The sequence below is a fragment of the Saccoglossus kowalevskii genome, chromosome 6 (assembly GCF_978046115.1).
Source record: "Saccoglossus kowalevskii chromosome 6, keSacKowa6.1, whole genome shotgun sequence".
Taxonomy (NCBI): domain Eukaryota; kingdom Metazoa; phylum Hemichordata; class Enteropneusta; family Harrimaniidae; genus Saccoglossus; species Saccoglossus kowalevskii.
Window position 1 is genome coordinate 32,910,192 of NC_140646.1, and position 13,144 is coordinate 32,923,335.

A 13,144-nucleotide genomic window follows, 5' to 3' on the forward strand; every position below is an offset into this window, starting at 1 on the left:
CCCTTCAGGAGTACAGTTTTTCAAAACATAGCAGAAATAAACAATATTAAGAAGTACGATATTTTTCTCTTGGGGTACATGAATATATTTGCCGAGTGAAATGAAATTTGAACAACAGTAATGGTACCTTTAGCCAGTCACTTATTTTGACAAACACTAATTTGCATATCACCCATGCAATAATGTTTTCGGTATTTTCACGGTCGATATGCAAATGAACATGGTATTTCCATCGGCTACCGAACTATTTTTATTTTGTAAACACATTCTCGTCTGCTATTTTTGTCCGGTTCAAATCGTCAGGCAACATTTTTGGCGTGTTGGGTGTACATCACATGGAATACTACGATTGGGAGAACTTAATGTATGTTGACCACCTGGAAACTGAGTTATTTAAACTTTGAAGGGCTCTCGGGAGATCCACCAGCAGTGAAATTAGCGATTACTATGCAGCCGCAACCATCAACATCGAGATACCAGGTTTCTGCTGGCGACGTTGCGGCGTTACTCAGTTCCAAATAAAAATTACCAACGCCAACAGAGCAACATTTTAACCGGTAACCAAGACTCAGTCAATCCACGACCAGCAAGCAACATCACACACAAAGTTGTAGCGTGCAGCTCAGCGACAACCGCTGTCGACGAAAGTCATCCCGTCAGTGAAGTACCGCAGTTGCACGGCATGTTTGCCAATGCACAATTCTGTGGCGGAACTTTTAACTTCAACATAAACTGTGTATCATAGTCGTCCAGTTTAAGTTCTGATTCTGTCGTGGTCCCAACTAAACGTCAACGAGTTATTTATTCGGACAGTGACTCAGATTAGACGTCTGATTATTTTAATTTCAAACAAACAGTGACACTCGTTCTCCGGGCGCGTTCTACACTAACACGCGCTGTTAGGGCGTAACACTATATTGGAACATATTAATGGGCAATGGGTTCCCCGACCTAAATTCCATCCCGGTTTGTTGCACGTTCTTTCTTTAATATGAAATAATCAAATATGAAACATATGTAATAATAACAGAACCCCACACCCTGCCCGTGGCTTTCGTTGCGTATAGAAGTTATTTTCACTCGAGATGCGGTGTATTCTGCTGTACTTTCACTCGCTTCGCTCGTGAAAGTACGGCCGCAGGATACACCGCATCACTCGTGAAAATAACTTCTATACGCAACGAAAGCCACGGGCAGGGTGTGGGGTTCTGTCATAGTACGCCATCAAGAGCAATAATCGCATATGATCGGTCGAGGCTTGGCGAATGAGCGCACACCTTGGATGGACAATCAGCTGGTGTACAAGCGATAATATAATAAATTCGATTAATTATTCATAATTACAAGCTTGTTCATTTATAATATTCGTATAGACTTGCTCAGCTGTGGTGATTTTTTTTTCAGTTAAATTAATATAATAATAAAAAACTTGGGAAAAAATAGTTTTGGGTGAACGCGAAACCATCGCGGTTACAGGAGATTTCGCGTTAACACGTCCATTTCGCGATATTTTTATTTAATTTAAATTTTAAAAAGAAATAAATCGCCCAGACTGTGCTAGTCTAATGTTGGTATTGATTGCACAAATATGTAAATGATACTATAGTCCCCCTACAGTTAAATTTTCTAGGCATTTGGCATAACTTGAGGGCCACAGTGAAATTATATTATTTAATATTATAGTGATGTATATTTAAACAATAAAAACACCGGAGTCTTTTTTTTTTGTACACTCAAGATTATCAAAAGTCATGGAATAACTATGCAAATTAGCCACTCTCTGGATTCCGAGTCTTGGTCTTGATTTATTCTTTGATATCGGTACTATCTGGCAATTTTTCCAAAGCCTAGGAACATATGTAATAATAACTGCCATAGTTGGGACTTCTGGTTCGGTTGTCTGTTAAATTATGCTCACTTATTTTTCAAAATGTTAGCGCGGACGAGAAAGCTATTGTACAACAGTCGAGCTAAAATGATGAAAAAATTTGTTTGTTTGTTTTTTAGACAAAAAAAAATATTTTTGTTCACTTGTTGTTGCTTTGGAAAATAAAAGGTGGTCATGTGACTTTGCGTCTTGGTAGAAATGTTATCAAAATCGCTCTAAGGTAAACCACATACTCTAGAATAACATTGTTCTTAAATACAATCAATATTGTCTTTGGTGTTACTAAATCAAATCATCGACTTTTTCTAGAGTACATGGTGTACCTGTGAGTAAAAACAAAAGTAAATAGAACTAGTATTTTTGTGAAAGGGGGCGTGTTGGCTGTGAATCGGAAACGTTAATATTCATGTGACTGGTGAATGCAAGTCAGGCTTGTCGTCACGTGTAGACGGTGAAAGGTCATCGACAATTATACTCAAGCGATGCGAGGCAACTAACCGAGCGTGGTTGGAGGAAACTGTTGTTTTTTGTACAGCTACACTTATATAAGCATGTCATTGAACGGGAGAACACAGGGTCCGTTTGGTAGCATATGAATTCGTTTACGGGTAGAAGCGGTTCATACGAAGCGGCGACACGTTTTAATATCTAACCAATGTATAACATGTCATGTTGATGTTTTTGACACCGTAACTAGTTTGGCCACCAGGTTCGTTGTTTCGATTCTCCAATTTAAAAAAAACTGCTAGAGTTATTTCCTATGTGTGTGTTTCACGTGAAGACCAGCGACGGTCACGAATAACCATGGATGGCGAGGAGATTAACGTGGCCGGCGGACCGACCAAACACAACAATGCCGAAACCCGTGCCGAAAATGGCGGACCGCTTGTTCGCAGTGCAGAAACTGTTCATTCATCCGGGCCTAAGGTGAGTTCGGTTCCGATCGCCATAGAACCGGCAGCAAAGTCGCCAGATGCACCAAGACCGTCGTCCTGTCCCCCTGGACCACCCTGTTCTTCACCAATGGTGCACGACAGGCGATCGAACAGTACTAATGATCTTAAACGAGATCGCAGTGCATCGCAAACATCACAGACACAAACTGATCAAATACCAGTGCTCGAATTGGATGATCTGAAAGTGCCAATTGTTGGGTACGAAATAATGGAACAGAGAGCAAAATTTACGGTGAGTTATAGGATGTTAAAATGTTTAACAAATAAAAAAAATGCCTATTATTCTCAGTATGTTTGTGTTCTGACTAAAAAAAGAAAGAAAAAAAGAACATAAATTTAGTTCACATCTATATAGATGAGCACGAATCCCCACACTAGATATTTACTACAATATTTAAGAAATTATACTTTCTGTGAGATCCACACATTTTAAAGCCCTGCAGTCGTCAACCGATTACAACACCTGTGTATATCTGGGACCCTTGTTGTACTAAACGTGGCATGCTGTAAAAGCGGTTGATACAGTGAATGTTCAATATATTAAAAAGTTACTCTATCACAGCAAAGAATCTAGATCTTTGTTAGCTACTAAGACCGGAATTTTTTCTCGTCCTATTCGAAAGATTAATAATTAAAAATTATTTTCAGAGCTAGCCTTCGTATCAAGTAATATGTAATGTATTTAAAAGCTTGTGATGTCACTAAGTGCCACACCAATCTCATTGACCTACCAAAACTTATACTGTAAAATATGTTGAAAAAGGGACATGCAATTTTAGCAAATTGTGGTAAAATGACGTAATAGCGAAATGTTGATTTAAGGAATCTCTCTTGTCATTGTTGATTTCCTGTTTTCACAATACTTGTCTGTCGCGTGTCAAAACAAATGGGCAATTATCACCTCCATAAAAACAAGGAAAAACTGTCAAATGTAATTATGAAGCACCCCAGATTTTTATGTTCTGGATTACTGTATACAAATCGCTAAGCCTTGGTCATTTTGAATTTATAATAAAGTCATTAGCAACATCTTGAATTAGTGAATCAGTTCTTTTGCTAAATTCGCTAAAAAGACGTGCTCGCGAAAAAGACATGTTTTACAGTATTCTATTCATACACAAGATTTGTAGTCAGGGTTGCATATTTGGTACTCTTAACTTTTTGTTTGTCAGAGGTATTTATATTTTTCTGAGATTTTTCTGTATGTTGGTGTCAGAAATTCATCTCATTTCATCCCATGTTTTTTTGGTGTACAGTTACTAGTTTGTCATTTTAACAAATTACAACCTTTCGTGACTACTGCTGTGTGCAATAACTACTGATTGCGTAGATTGTTTTAGAACTTTTATGATACATGTTATTTTAGTCAATTTAGCTAATTTGTGATTTCACTAGTACAGAATGTATATTCTCACAATGAGATTGTTGGCTAAGTTAAAGTTCTGATAATTCTTTCATTTAGCGGAATTCGCTAAAATGGCATGTAGCTATTTCAACAGTCCTGAAAATGAAAATATTGTTTACATTTCAGTATAAAAAAAATATTCCAAGAAAATTTAACAATTATATTGGAAAAAACAAACTTTGAAAAGTAATTTGTGCCATAATTTATTGGCTAAAACACAGTACACAGAATGGCAGACAACTGCATTTGTGGGATGCCTGATTATTTTCTTCGCTGCATTTTCACAAGCCACAATGGGTGTTTTTTTCACTGTAGACTGTGAAAACTTTTGACCCCAGAAGTGTAAACTTGCTTTGAAATTTATGTGTGTGACTTCCATGTTGTCCATATCCGTACTTTAAAAAAGAGCTTATATTTTAGTTTCTATTCTACAGTGTAAGTGTCAAATCAATCAGCTGCCCTCACCTTGATTTGAAAGGGTGAACTTTGACCCGCTTCTAAAGGGTCTATGCTTGAAGTTCAGCATTGTATAATATTATTATGCTCATTGTGTAGTATTATTTTTGGCGGAACAAAAAAGTACTTGAAAATACTAAAAATGTTCAATAATGTTAATGATAATTGTGTATAAAAAACAGAATTTAGTCAACAAAGAGTTGAGACTGTGTACAGTATACGTTTTGATTCACTGCAGTTTTCAACATATTTTATTTATTTTTCAAAAAACTTTGATCAAGACTGATAGCCAGTGGGAAATTATGTAAAAAAAATTGGTAAAAGAAAAATATTGCAAAAAGTCGCACTAATATTCTGCTGAAAAAAAATGTTGTCATTCAAAGTTTTTTTTGTAATTTCCATGACGCGCTGGTAAAGTATTAAAAAAAATGTTATGCAATGCAAATTATGCAATGTGAATTTGGACTCCAGCGTTGTAGTGTTTGGGACTCTACATTGCTATGTATAGCTCACATAGAATGAATGCCTGCATAACACAAACACTTGGCATCACAGGGTTGTAAATGTCACAGCTTGTAGTGAAAGGAATACATACAATAGTGCATCATTAATCTAAAACCAAGAGATTATTCAACAATATGTAACCCAGACAGAAGAATTAGATCCCTAGATCATTTAAAAAAGTTTTTTCTTCTTCATGCCACTTGAAGATTTAAAAAAATTCAATGTGTTCCTTCAAGCATTAAGGGGGAGGGTGTCAAAATATTATAAATATTATTGTTATAAAATTATTTAATTGTACACAACTGTTGCACGAACACCCTTGAACTAAAATTAATTTGGTGTGAAGAAGGCTAATCTATTTGCATGGTCATTTAGAATAGGTAATCAAATTAGACTGAAACAATAGTTTTAATTTTACTTCATGGCTTTTGACTAGATGTTATTTGACTAGCTAACATTTTTTCTCTCACATTGCAATGTGTTTGTTTGCAGCTTGCTTGATATACTGCGATGAAAGACGTATTCTCACGTTTCATTTTGTGAATTTGGTAATACCAGGATTTTCGCTTGGTTTTAAATTCACGTTTCACGTATGGATTGCATTGTTTTCGTCACAAAAACGTTTTTTATTTTAGTGCATTTAGATCTATACAGTATCATCGACAAATTGTGTTTACTGACAGTTCCTCTATAGTTAGCAAATAATAATAATGTAATACCTAGTAAGCAAAAAATTATAATTTATGTTATATCAAACTGAAAAGTTTGCAGTTTGCCTATAACAAGCAGTAAGCACAAAAACATGTAAACTCAGACAATCTGGCAAAATGTTTTTCTGAGACATTGTTTTTGCATTTGCCTCTGATTTCAATTTGGGCATTTAACAGTAATGGCTGTTCAGTTGAGAATTATAAACATATTCACAAATAAGTTCCACTCGATGTGCCAGTCAACTCAATTTATGTTTTACCGTATTATCTCTATTAGTAGCACATGTGTTTATGAAAATATCAGAAGTGTGTCTTTGCTCAAAATAATTTATATTATAATAATCCTGCATACAATTTGTTTTATGTGCATTTCTACTAGTATTGCTTATGCGCTTCTAATAAAGCAGATATAGTGACAAAATACATACTTTTTTTTAATTGAAGTCCAAAGTATACAAGATACAATCTTACAGAGCTTTGAATAAATATAATTACATGTGTCTGAGAAACCTTCAATAAATATACATTGTATATATCGTTAATATTGTCAACTGAATGTATTTATTTTTACATACTTTTTAGCTCCGCTGTCGACGAAGTCAAGCGCAGCTTATAGTATTACTGATTGTTCGTCGGCATCCGTCGTCGCTGTCGTCATCGTCAACTTTACATTTTCAACTTCTTCTTAAAAACCACAAACTGTATAGCTGTGAAACTTTCTAGGAAGGTACCTTGGGTGGTTCTCTTTCAGATTTTTTCATTTCGTGTAGATATGTTCAATTGTCTTATTTATAGCGAATATTTTTGTCATTTTTGGTCAAAAATGCTATTTTTGACTTCTTCTTGAAAACCGCTAGCCCGAATGCTTTGATACTTGGTATGTAGGTACCTTGGGTGGACCTCTCTCAGATTTGTTCATTTCGTGATGATATCTTTAATTCTCTAATTTTGATGAATATTTTTATCATTTTTGGTGAGTGATATTTTCATCTTCTTGTTAAAAACCGCAAGTCCAATTGCTTTGATACTACATATCTAGGTCCTACATGTGGTCCTCTCTCAGGTTTGTTCATTTCGTGATGATGTCTTTAATTTTCTAATTTTCATGAATATTTTTGTCATTTTTGGTAAAAAGTGATATTTTCGACTTCTTGTTAAAAACCGCAAGTCTAATGGCTTTGATATCATATATACTACATAGGTACATGTACTACGGGTAGACCTCTCTCAGATTTGTTCATTTTGTGATGATTTTGTTCAATTATCTAATTTTAATGAATATTTTTGATAAAAAGTTATGAAAAGTCTGATTGCTTCAATACTATCCATATTGTTCATTTTCTAATGATATCTTCAGTTCTTTAATTGAAATGTGCATTGCTAACAGCGGAGCTATCTCAGCCAACAGGCTGCTAGTTTTATATTTCCTAAAAAAACTTTTGATAAAGATTTGTAGGAAATGGGAAATTATGTCCATTTGGTTTCAAAATAAAAAAAAAAAAAATCATAACAATACATAAAAATGTGAAGAATGTACCACCGAAACTTTGGCGGCAAAAAATATGATTTTCGAAAATTATAATTGATATTTAATTCCCTGAAAGCTAATGCAGACTCAGTAAAATGCATTCATGTTTGTCAGTTTATTTCAAGTTATCAAAATATACCACACTCCTTTGAAGCAGTAAAATGTACAATCACAGGAAATCCAGTTGGCTTCCTATGACTAGGATTACATGTACTGGGATGTTTGTGGCACCCCTAGCTAGATATGGTTTCTCACTGACACCCTAGCTTAATATGATATCTCCCTTGTACACACCCCCTTCCCTTGATTTTTAGATAATATTCGATAAGTGGTATCAGATTTACTTTTCTATTTCATATTCTACTGGTATTTATCAAATGCATAAATTTTGCATCTTTGCATCATCAAAAAAACTAATTGTATTTGAAATTTTTGTATCTGCATCCAAGTTTATTTACTTTTTAAGCTGTCAACTTTTTTATGATTATAAAAGACATCTTGACATTTTTTATCCAAATTTTCGGTGGATGGCAAGCGGTACAGCGGGGAAATGAATTCTATGTACTGCCAAGATAAAATTTCAGGAATAATAAATGGTCTATATACGTGTCAAAAAAACATGAAAATATTTGAATGTCTAATATTACTGGTCCATAGTGGAAAGATTCAGATTTATCTTATTTCAAACAGTTATTACGATAATATATTGTCTCTTAGTCAAATGTGAAAAGTTTATCAGTTTTTGGAGATCGTAAGCCGATGGCGCCACTATCTCAAATTGTGTGCAAAAACCAATCAACTTGCTGATAAATGGCGTGATATTAGAGGTGTGACGTAAAAAATAGCACACAGCTTCATCACATGAAATGTGCATGATACATGTGATTAAGTATCTTAGCAACCAGTATCCTGTTTTTTTCTGCTAAGGCCCACACAAAGTTTTTCTTCCCAAAATAAAAAAAAAATTAATACTGTACATACATTTTTAACTGATATTAACAGTGACGAGAGACATGAATATTTTTTTCTATAATGTGTATGAGGATATTAACCTTTGAGCTATTACATCCACCTCCATATCAAGGTCATGGTTCAATAACCCAGTCATTAATTTATCTGTATTCTAGTTACACCTGCCTGTATCTTACTTTTAGATGATTTTCTATCAGTTTATACAAATTATGAACAATACCATTTGTCTCGATCTGTTAAAAGTGTCTACTAGTATTAAGTGTCCTGAAACTTAAAAATCACAGGACCTTCCAGGCTACTACAGTATATGTGTTATTAAAAGTATCAAATATTTCGAAATTTCCTCTGCATAGAATATTACTGATATAGGTATTCACAGTATAAATGTAAAAAATGGTTTTTCTTTGTTTTTATGTTAGTGCCATGTTTACGTTGAAATATAACTTGAACCGGTATGTCTGGGTGGTTAGCCATAGACTCAGACTACTGATGATTTAATGAGCTGCCATTCCATTAACACCCTTTGAATGGATTTACATAGTGATGAACTGTGGCAGGCTGGTAGTCTGGGCTTTCAATTTCCCTTCACAAGTTGCTAATAGCTAATTACTTCGCCAAGACAAATTGCAAATCATTGAATTACTCTAAGAAAGAAAATGGTTTCCATTTGAAAACAGTTGCATCCGTGGCACAGAATGGCAAATTATACAGCTGTAAACTGTTTATTTACCACCTGGTACGTTCCTACATGAATCTGATAATATGATCTTTCATAGCATTTTTTCCCCAAGTTGGTAATTAGGAAATGGGTGTGTAACTAATAGCAACCACATCTGCATTTTGTTTTAGCTAAACTGAAAGCAGGACTGATAGTTGTTAAAGGCCCTCTAAAAATAATATTGTTAGCTGCATATTAGACTATAAACAGTTATAATCATGGTCATGAAATGTTTTTTCTGGTGGTACATGTCCATAAATAAGCTGACATTGAAGTCTAAGAGTGTTTCAAAAGTCATCAGGTTGGAAGTTAATGCTCCTCATGGAATAAAATACAGAGAAAAAAGAAATAATTCTACTTTTTATACTGAACAACTCTTCTGAATACATTGCAGTTTTGTCTAAAACTTTGACAAAAAGGACATGAGTGCACGGAAACATAATTAGTACCAGTCACCTTCTGAAAAACAACAAATAGAAACAATTGTTTGTGAAATATTCTGACAAACAACTGTAACCAACAAATTAAAACATGCCCTTGTGAATCATTAGCATCTCTACATTAATTAGCCGCCATTATGTTAGCACCTTGTGGTGTTAATTGAATGACCCTGATCTAATCTAATATGCAAATTTTCATTCCAAAAGTTCTTGGGGAATTCAATTTAAAAATAGTAAGAATTCAATTTGGGGGGAAAAGCGATTGGTGAGTAGCTTTCGCTGTCACTGGTCCTTTCATAGAAGTTGAGAATTAATGTTTTACTTGTCATGAACAGCAGGTGTTAGTACTTACATGAACACCATCTTTAGAAGTTTTTAATTTGTCTTTTTGATTTGTGCAGTTGTTCTAGAAAGAATTCCTCAAATAAGACCCATGCTCTGATAATGCCACTAGTTTCTGAGACCAAGAAACATTTGACCATATATAGAATGGGTTTTGCATCATGCATTCAATATGTAATGATTTAAATATTGTTTATTGAAATTAATAATTCTCAAAACAATTTTCCAATATGGATAAGAATTTATTAAAGGCACCTGGGGAACCAAAATTGGGATGTGAATCAAGAAATAAACAAGGCAACAAGGGTCAAAACATTGTTATGTTAATTATTTATTCGCTTATGCAATAGTTTTGAGGCTTTTTGTGAATTACTTTGGCAATAGCTAAGGAAATTGCGACCAAATCGATATTAGCAAGATTTAATGGATGGCAGTGACAATCCCCAAAATGCAAATTAAGACATGTGAAGCATCCCGAAACTGTCTCTCTCAAGTCAGAGTATGCACTGACTGTGGAATAGGAATTAACCATTGTTTGGGGGCAACTCAAATTATTCCCATTTTGAGGGTATCATATAAAACGAGGGATTCAAAAAGTGAAAACCTCGAACATACATGCACAAAGTTTTTGTTTTTGGCTTTCCAAATGGCATTAGGCCCATGGCCTGCAAGTTAGAGTGCATATACCTAAGTGGCCATACTTCAGCAAAGGATTTAGTCAAGGCATATTTCATGTCAAAATTGCAAAACTGTTTGTCTTTTAAGCAATCTGAGAAGTCTGAATTACTAAAGTACAAGATAACATAGCTGAAATATCCAAGAACAAACACATACCAATAATTATATCTCAAAAGTAAATATTGGTGGTATATTTTAAGTCTAACTTGACCCAGAAGTGAACATTGTTATGACTCTAAATATCCAAACATATTTTACTATAAGAATACTGGTAGTAATAATAGAAATCAATACAAAGGTGTCAAATTTGTTCTCAATATAATAATATAAAAAATCTACAAAGGTCAATTGACAGACTAAGATTTATGTTTTTAATAATTAATCAAGACTGTAATGTAACCTTACTGTGGGAGGTGTGGCAGTTTAATCGCTATAATGTGATACTCAACAAATATGAAATTTGACAAACAACATACGTCCTTGGTTAAAATATTCAAATATTATAAGTACCGGTAACTATAATTAGTTGTATTCATTCATTCATTAGGGGAAAATGTCCTATATTAATAAGTTATAATTTAGGTACAAGGACGTATCAGTGGCGGGTTGATAAGTATAAAGTGATTCTCAGGTCGTGAAACAAGATAAAATACGAACAAGGTGTGCTGATGATTTCTACATTGACACTTCATGGTGGTTTTTCAGTGATTTTCTTGAACTTTGAGGCAGTGTACTATCTGAACCAAAACACAAACATGCACAATGATTTCAAAGTCACTATCATTATAAATACGTCATTATTCCAGTTTTTATTTCCACATTTGTTCCCCCAAATCAATCAATCTAATGAATATTCATGAGGCAGAAAATTTAAAATTAATGCTGTTCAATAGTTTGTGTATCATTAATTTCCATAAAGCTATTGTTAGAGGATGGAGATGACAAGGTGTTTACTAAAATTGGAGGTTGCAGATGTAATAATTTGATTATGTTAGGTTGTGGTTGGGATTGAATGTTCGAAACAATTATTGGTATCTCTAGTATGAATAAAAGTGAAAGTAGTTTTTAAATCAGTGTGGCTTGTGCATTATATTTAGGAAATAATTCAACAGAGACGATATTTGTATCAAACAGAACACCTGAAAACAACCTTGAAAATATAGCTCATCTGATTGGCTAAACCAATAAAACTCCCTTGTGCTTATTATTTTCACCAAATTTCTCCAAGTTTTTTCCTGTAGAACAAGGGTTATCGAGTTTTTTTAGAATGACAGATGCATCATCCTTGGAAGTTTGAACACTACGTGATCACTGATGAATAAAACAGATAGGTTCGATTTGAGATACTGATTTAGTAGGGGTTTTTTTTCGTAAGTTATTTTAAGACGCTATTTATTACGCCAAACTATACTATTCAATATTTTACATATTTTTACATATTTTTGTGTATTTCTGTATTATTTCTAACTTGACTTTTGACAAAATAGACTTAAATTCCCACTGTATACAGGTCCTCATAACTTTTTTTTTTTAAATGCGAGTCTATTTCGTGAAAGTAACGGGTGTTGACTTTGTATGGCATTAAAAGGATTAAAGGTTGAAGAGTTAATTGCTGTATTTCCGATTTGACTCTGTGTCTATAATCTTTAAATTATTTTGTTCTGTTCTTACACTGTCATATATTGACGTACATGACTGTACACTACATTATTTTTGTGCGTTGTCGTTGTGCGTGTGTTTTCCCCTGACCTGGTCTATTACCTGTTGACAATGTTTTCAACAAGTTACAGTTAAGGACACGTTGTCATTGTGTGAATGCTACACTTGATTAGTTTGCAATAAACATCTCTCAAATCTCATTATCACTGGACCTGCACCGCATTCCATTCATATTGCCCACTGAACCATTGACCAGTGGCTGTATTCATTGTGACAACTGTGAGTAACCATTAAAACCACCCAACATGGGGTAGTATGGTTCAATTTGTTCTCTGCATGGTTCTCAAGGTCAAGATTTACATTTTATTGTTTGACTTTCTCTCTAAATAATGTTCTATATCAAAACTTACACCGATAGAACGAAGGAGTTCATTCTCTTTTCAGTTGCAAAAAGATTTAATATAAGTAATGATCAACTGGGGGGGGGGGGGGTTATAAATTAAATTGAGTCAGGCTGTTCCATCATGCATGCATCCACCCATACATCATTTGTTGAATGTTTGTCTTCAAAGTTACTAACTTAATAAACAACATGTCATGCTTTACTCATTGTTTTTTTTAAGCCTTGATCCAAAACAAGGTCAGGTTGCCATGTTTTTTATTATTTGTGTTAAGCATATGTGATAGGTTAAACTTTGGTAAGTAACCACCTGTTGATCAAGACCAACTTCTTCAAAGATGGATAACTAATAAAAAAGTGAAATATTTAAAAACAATACACATTTTTTGATATTTCGAGTGACAAGTTCTATTAAATGAAAAAAAAAGTGTGGGTTCCCTTACTTGTTTCCATGGAAACCATGACTTTGTGATTTCCCCATAGCGATA

The 13,144-nt window shown here is 34.1% G+C and overlaps 1 protein-coding gene across 5 annotated transcripts in view; it reads left to right on the forward strand.

Annotated features, from left to right (window-relative positions):
* Positions 1 to 2,352: 2,352 nt before the first annotated feature.
* LOC102807147 (uncharacterized) overlaps positions 2,353 to 13,144 on the forward strand; it is a 37,426-nt gene continuing 26,634 nt past the window's right edge. For all 5 annotated transcript variants that reach the window (XR_014929712.1, XM_085500394.1, XM_085500395.1 and 2 more), the window contains exon 1: positions 2,353 to 3,076. Coding sequence is in view for 4 of the 5 variants with exons in the window: in XM_085500394.1 (XP_085356520.1) it covers positions 2,693 to 3,076 (384 nt within the window). In the remaining variant the exon portion in view is untranslated. The remainder of the gene's footprint in view (positions 3,077 to 13,144) is intronic.